The sequence below is a fragment of the Pteronotus mesoamericanus genome, unplaced genomic scaffold (genome assembly GCF_021234165.1).
Source record: "Pteronotus mesoamericanus isolate MK-2021 breed Mesoamerican mustached bat unplaced genomic scaffold, CSHL_Meso_final contig_101, whole genome shotgun sequence".
NCBI lineage: Eukaryota > Metazoa > Chordata > Mammalia > Chiroptera > Mormoopidae > Pteronotus > Pteronotus mesoamericanus.
This window is the reverse complement of record NW_026555001.1, coordinates 1067298-1074802: the sequence shown is the minus strand read 5'-3', so window position 1 is coordinate 1074802 and position 7505 is coordinate 1067298. Positions and strand designations below refer to the sequence as shown.

The following is a 7505-nucleotide window of genomic DNA, read 5'->3' as shown; positions in this document are numbered from 1 at the left end:
ATGGAGGACTCCTGTCCCAAAGCCCATCTCAACACCTCAGCGCAGGCAGAGGTTTTTATGAGGAGTGGAAGGGAAAGCAGAACAAAGAGATCGGGGGAGGAGGTAAAAAGTTCGCTATGGGGAGACCAGCACAGTCAATCCTGATAAGGACCTTGAAACTGGTCAAGCTATGGTCTGGTGTGTGTCATCCTCATTATAGGGTTGAAGGTCAGCAAGTCTCCCGGAGTTGAAATGCCTAAGGGTCTGAGGCTGTATCTTTTGAAGTTAGTTGCTAGGATTCTTACATAAACATGCTGTCTATCTACAAGATACAGAATGGTCAGCATTTACAGAAACCATGTCAAAAGAATGGTGGGGCAGGTTACAATTCCCCACCGCTTACATCACCTCACCCAACACACTGTCCCTAGCCGCTCCGGCCCTGTCAGCACTGACATTCTTGACCATGACGACAGATTGCCTTTGGGGCGCCGACTCTTCATCCTGTCTCCTAGCCACACTTTTTGTCCTAGGTCTTCGCAGTTCCTCCCACTAAGAGAACAGAGTACATTTCACCATCCTTTGACTTTGGATTTGGGCACAAAAGCATCTTATATTATTGGCCAAAAGTGATGGCGTGCCAGTTCCAAGACCTCTTGTGCTATTTCCACGGCCGTGAAAAGACCGTGCCCAGGCTAGCCCACTGTTCCCAAAAAGAGGACAAGGGACATGGAACACAGCTGCCTTGGCCAAGTCTCCTGGATGAGCCCAGCCAAGACCAATCAGCCAACTCTCAGATGTCCGAGCTGAATAAATGTGTGTTGCTATATGCCACTGAGACTTTCTGGCTGTTGGCTATACAGCTGGCATAATTACCCATAACACTCGTTGTACATTTCTATACTTGGTTATTCAAATAGCAGTTCAGCATTTCTTTGTTTCTTTGAGCAGGTTAAAATGGCCAGAATTCATGACTGAAAATACAGGATCCCCAGCTGCATTTGAATTTCGAGTAAACAATGAATAATTTTTGTATAAGTGTGTCCCATGCAAGTTTTAGAACATACTGATACTAAGAAGTATTTATCTAGGGGCATCCTGTATTGATATGACAAGCCTACTGGTGCTTAGGGCAGGATTGACATCTTACACAGTAGCTGGGGGGTAGTTTCCATGGCCACTGTCATAGTCCTGGGAGAGGGAAGTCACGTCCAGTTAAAGATTTGCAAGAAGGTAGGTCTGGAGCACTTTCCTCTCTCCAATGACAAACCCACCCCTTATAATTATGATATGCTGGTTACCATTTTTTTAGCCCCTGTATAGACAGGTAGTGGGCAAATATACATCTTATTTTTACATCAGTGCTCTAATGGAGGGGAGTAGCTAAATCCTTATCACCTTTACAAATAAGTAGACAGCTAGAGAGAGTAGCCAAGTTAGAATTCAAATGCAGCCCTTTCTCTTTCCATAATACAACCCTGCCTCCAACTACCAAAAATATTTGAGGTCATTTTCACAAAATTGAAAGCAACAAAGTGTATTCCCCGGTCCCCCAATCTCTTTGCTGGTCCCCCTCAATCCACTCAATAGATAACAGGGGTTACATTACTTTGCTACAGCTGTCGTAACGAAGTACCACAGACTGGGTGGCTTAAACAACAGAAATTGATTTCCTGAAGTTCTAGGGGTTAGAAGTCTGAAGTCAAGGTATCAGCAAGGTTGATTCCTTCTGAGGCCATGAGGGCAGAACCTGTTGGAGGGCAGAACCTGTTCCAGGCCTGTGACAGCGAATGTGTCCACTTGGCTGGGCCATGGGGTGTCCAAACATGTGGTTAAGCATTATGTCTGTGAGGGTGCTTCTGGAAGAGATTAGCACTTCACTTGGTGGACTGAGAAAAGGAGATGGCCATCCACAGATTAGAATTTTCTAATTCTTTGAGAGCCCGCAGAGGGGGGAAAAAAAAGGAGGAGGAAAGCTGAGTTGGTTCTATCGGCCTGACTGCCTGAGCTCAATATTGGTCTGCCGCTGGCCTTGGACTGAGACCTGTACCAGCAGCCCTTCTGGTTATTAGGCTCGGACTGGGCTCAGACTGGCTTTCCTGGGTCTCCCACTTGCAGATAGCAGGTTGTGCCACTTCTCAGCCTCCAGAATCACATGAGCCCTATAGTAAAGCATATGTATCTCACACACACACACACACACACATATCCATCCAATTGGTTCTGTTTCTCTGGAGAGCCCTGGTTCATACAAAGCCTCTCTTCTTGGTTTACAGATGGGCATCTTCTCCCTTGTCCTCACCTCATGTTCCTTCTGTGCATGTCTGCACTTGAATTTCCTCTTCTTATAAGGGCATCAGACAGACTGGATTAGAACCTACCCTAATGACCTTATTTTAACTTAAACACCTCTGTACAAGCCCTAACTCCAAAAAAGGTCACACTCTAAGGTACTGGGGGTTTAGACTTCAATCTCTCTACTGGGACTAGGGGGGACACAATTCAGCTCATAGCAGGGTTCCTGGAGCTCTTTGTAACTCACCTGTGTACAGTTTGCATTTAAAAGAGGACCCTAAGGGAATGGATTTCAAATGATGGAATACTAGACTTTCAGTGGTGGAATTCTAGCTTTCAAAGCGGTCCTTAGGGGTGGCAAAGGTTCGTCCTGCGGTTCTTAATAATGGCACTTCAAAGGTGTTACAACCTCTGCCAAAGGGCCCTAGCAACCTGTAGAATGTGGGTTATTGTGAGCACAGGGGATTGTGATGGTGGCCGGGCTGTGGAATCTGGTGAGGCCAAATGTTAGTGCCTCAGGAGATGCCCTCTGGCCCCAGTTGGCAGCATCGTGGTTTTCAGGATGACAACAGAGGACAGGGAGACGATGGAAGCCCGCGGGGCAGGGGAAAGCTGCCCGCCCATCCCCAAGATGGCGCCTGGTGACCCCCTATCTGAAGGGAAGTCCAGGGCTGCCTTGGTAAGGGGAGTGCCTCATCTCACTGCCCCGCCCGTCCCCTCAGGGGAGGGAGAGTGCTGTGGGGACACGTGACAGAAGCTGAGTGCTGTGAGGATCCAGGTTGCTGGGAAGGAGACAGTGCTGTGCGTCCCATCCCCACACTGGCACCCAGCTGTACCAGGGGCCAGGGGCCCTGCGTAAGATCGCGAAGCCACTTGAGGCTGACTTTGGTCTTTCCTCTCTACCTCCCCGCGTGGGGCCCTTTCCTCCCTCTGTGGGTGGGACCCAGCTCCTCCACAGCCCTTTCTTGGTCCCCATAGCTTTAGGTTCTCTCAGCACAGACCCTATGTATCTTCCTCCCACAGTACCCACCCCCACCCTCGCCCCGGAAAACTGGGCGTGCAACTCTTTTCAAAGTTAGATGGAGTAGGGAATGGGGAAGTTACCTCCATGGAGATTTGCAAGTCATGGGAAAGAGAGCTTTCTGCCTCAACTCCACGCCATCTCCTCTTTCACCCTGAGGGTTTCATTCCTTTGCGGCAGCTCGCCCTCTCCTTCTCCTTAACTCAGTTCCTGACAATGCCTGGAAGTGCATTTCTAGTAAGAACTCAACGTAGATCTTTGCAGCTGGCAGCAAGCACTGTTCAAACACTGCAGGGCGCTGTGGCCTGGGGCTCTGGCAGTGCCCTGGGGTGGGAGTCGGGTAGCCCCACACTGAAAACTCACCACCCTTCACCTTCCCTCTTCCCCACCTCAGGACGCAGAGTCCCCTAAGCCAGACTCTTCTAATGACTCCCTGGAGGAGATGGAAACTTGTGAAGACTACTCAGGGCCACCTAAGTTGTCGTCCCCCAAGGCTGGCCCCACCGCCAAGGGCCAGGCGGGCGATGGACCTGAACTTACAGAGCAGCCTCTGGCCCCAGGAGCGGAGCGCAGTGCCGAGATGGAGCTGGAGAAAGTGCGCATGGAGTTTGAGCTCACCCGGCTCAAGTACTTGCACCAGGAGAATGAGCGCCAGCGGCAGCACGAGGAGGTGATGGAGCAGCTGCGGCTGCAGCAGCAGGCGACGCCCCACCTGGTAGGTGACAGGGAAGCGGGGAGCTCTGCAGGTCCCACCAAGGGCCAGGGACCGACTCCCAGGGGTGAAGGGGGCCTCCGTCTCTGACGCCCACCCTACCTGCTTCACTGCTGCGTCCTGCCCTGGTCCAGAGCTGGCACTCGCTGCTTTAGAGCTTCCGAGCTAAGCCAAGAGTGGACCTGCCTGGGAGGGGCTCCACATTGTCCAGCCACCAGCCCGAGGCTCCCCTTCTCAGGGAAAAGTCTTCAACATTCCCTCTAGGACTGCATTTCCACCGTTCTCCATTCCTCTCTGTAGCTCTCTCAAGAGATGCAATGCTTGGGCGAGATCCAGAACCCCTAACTGCCGTCTGGCCAGTGGATTTTGATAAAACCATCACCTCCCCTGATCAGGGCTGCATTTGCTCTGTGGGATCACTCGGCCTTGTTGTTAACTAAAACTTAGACATCTTTTGGCAAGAAATGGACCGTTCTCCCTGATCTGTACTATATGGGGATGAGAGCACCTACTTGCGATTAAATGGGATGTGAAGAGCTCAGCACTGTGACTGGGCCATCATTAGCACCAAATAGTTGAAAGCTGTTATTGTTTAAAGCAATGTCCTCTGGGCTTTGAAACCAGACAGCCTTGGGTTAAAATCCTGGCTCTACCACGTATAAATTGCGTGACATCGAGCAAGTTAGTAATCGTCTTGGAGCCTGGGTTTGCTCATCCATAAAGCAGTGCCTATCCCATAGGGCTGTTGTGAGGATTAAATGAGAGAACGCATGCAAGGCACTTTGCAGTGAGCCTGGCACATTAGGTAAGCACTCAATAAATGTTAGCTATTATCATTTTTATGTACTCATGCAATTCACTTCTTGACCCAAATGCAACAACTCATGTTCATCATTTTTCAATTTTATTGAAATATAATGTATGAGCTATGCTTCCCAGCTCTGAGTCATCCTCAATTCTGAGAAATTGGCCTTCTGTCTTTATCCAAGTCATTGCTATAACTGTTGAGGAGGATGTGACCTAAAGGAAATACCACTAAAAGATCTCCCTACAGGTTAGCAGTGTTCCATTAATCACCACCTTTGTGTTACATTTTATACAGCTCACATTTCTCTACTTTGTCCAAAAAACTACCCTGAGACACACTGTCAAATGGCTTCTCAGAATTAAGATATTATACTACCTATAGCATTTCCCCAATGGACTGGTCAATATTTTTGTAAGAAAATGGGGTTGGTTTTGCATGAGTTGTTCTCAACAAACACATGCTGGCTGCTTTGCAATTATCATTTTTTTCGTGCTCAAAAATACCTCCTTAATTACACACTAAATGGTTTTATGGAGCCAAGTCAAGCTAATTGAATGGGGATTTCCAGAATCTATCTTCCCCCCCACCCTCCGCCCCGCCACTCTTTTTAAAAATCTAGAAAAGGTTTGCCTGTCTCTAAGATTCTGGCACATTTCTTGATATTTTTGACAGATCACTAATAAGTTCCCTTTCCAAACTTGTGGTTTTATCCTCAGGATCCAGGGATAAAAATTGTTACAAGCTGAAGCCCAAAACTATTGAAAGCAGGTATATATGGCATTATGCCTTTGATCAATGTCTCTTCCTTATGATATTTATTTTCACTTCTTAGTTTGAAATTTTTTCACCTTGCCGGATGAGATGGAAACCCTTGCTGTAGAGTGCTATCTGCTTTCTGTCTTCTCCTCGAAAGATAGACCATTGAAAGTGTTTTTAAAAATCTAAGAGGTTTCACAAATGCATGTTCTGTTATCAAAATCATACATATCATCCATCGGCATTTCAGACTGAAAATGCAAAAGGTGGCAGAAAGTTAAGTCCATGGATCCAGAGCCATCCGGAGTCCAAAGAGAAACATGAGATCTGCCCAGCCCCCAACTCCCACTAGCGCACTGGGATCCTCCCTCTGGTCCCCAGCCTTCCCGGCTATTCATTCCAGGGTTGGCATCGCTGGAGTCCTTTCCTTCCCCCTCAGTTTGACTTAGTTGCCCTCACATTTTATGTAGTGGTTTCAGCAATGCTGAGTCCAAAATCCCAGTCTCTAGTAATAGTTTACAAAAGTGTTCTACTGAAAGGTGGAGAGCTGACCTGACATTTAAACTTCGCTCCACTCCCTTTTTCTGGGTGGATAGGTGGGTAGGTAAATGTCATTGTATTGAAAAATACCTCTGTGAGTGTGTTTCTAGCTAGTTTAAGGAATCACAGTCCCTGTCACCTGCCTACTTACAAAAAAAAATATGGCATGATTTTAAAAGGTATTTTAAAGAAGAAACCACAGTGGTACCTTATCAGCTATCGTCTTACGTATATGTCGATGCTTTCTACGGTTCAAATGGGCTCTGTCAAACCTCAGCTGTATAGATTCCAGAAAAGAACAACACCCAGGCAGAATCAGCCAGACAACCCAAGACGCTGTCCCCCATGCCCAAGACTCCGAGAGTTTAGGGAGGTCCCACCATCACCCAATCAGATTCCCACTGCCTGTCCTCAGGAGAGACCAAGCCTCGGCCGAAGGACTGCGGATTGACCTCATTTGACGTGAGACAGGACAAAGAGAATCAGAAACAGTCACTTGTGCCCAAGGGACACTCTCTTATTGGGCTACTGTCCAGAAAACAAGGTGTTAAGTGTCAGGGCAAAACCATCAGAGAACCCGCCAAGACCTGGCCTCCGGATCTAGGATGTCAGGGCCAGGGGAGACTGCCTACCTGTGTGACTCAGAAACAGGAGGAAACAGAGACGGGGAGGCCTAAGTCGGGGGCGGGGGGCAGGAGCAGACTCCAGAAGTAAATGCCCATGAGTGCCCTCTATGTGCCAGTGACCTGGCTAGGAATTTCTGATTTCTTGCCTCTGCCTCCTCACAATCTTGTGAGGTGAGCACCATTTCCCCTCCCTTAGGTGAGGAAGACCACCTGCGGGAGGTCACGTTCAGGAAGGCACAAGAGCAGACTGCAGCCCAGCTCTGCCTGGCGCCCATGCCCTGGTTGTGCCAGCTCCACTCTCTTCTTTCCCCCACAGTTCTCAGGAGGCCTCCAGGACCTCTTGCACCCCCAGAACCAGTTTGCCCTGTTCCTGTACTGCTTCATCTTTATACACATTATCTATGTCACCAAGGAGATGATCTTCTTTCTCTTCTCCAAGCACTACCTGTTCTGCATCGCGGCCATTTTGCTCTGTTTGATTAAAACTTTATGGTCCTACTTCTAAGTGCCTTTGTTCTCTCCGTCCCTGGGACCCTCCGTGCTACAGTGCTGTTGGGACATGACCCAGGTTAGCCTGAGCTGCCCTGTCTCCTCCCTCCCCGGCCCCTCCTGCCTTAAGGTGGTGCCTCCCTGCAATCAGAACGTGGTGTTAGAAACGGCTCGCCGTTAGCTTTTTACACTTTGGGGTGCGTGACACCACTGGCAAGGGTCTGGGAAGCACTGGGCCTGAGCGGGACCGCACGCAGTCGGTCATACAGGCCTGGAGCC

The 7505-nt window shown here is 49.0% G+C and overlaps 1 protein-coding gene across 1 annotated transcript; it reads left to right on the top strand.

The window, feature by feature from the left end:
* Positions 1 to 2836: 2836 nt before the first annotated feature.
* Positions 2837 to 7242, top strand: TMEM247 (transmembrane protein 247). Its single transcript, XM_054570207.1, has 3 exons — positions 2837 to 2953; positions 3690 to 4010; positions 7054 to 7242. Exons 1-3 carry the CDS (start codon positions 2837 to 2839, stop codon positions 7240 to 7242), a joined length of 627 nt encoding a protein of 208 aa, XP_054426182.1.
* The last annotated feature ends 263 nt before the right edge of the window (positions 7243 to 7505 follow it).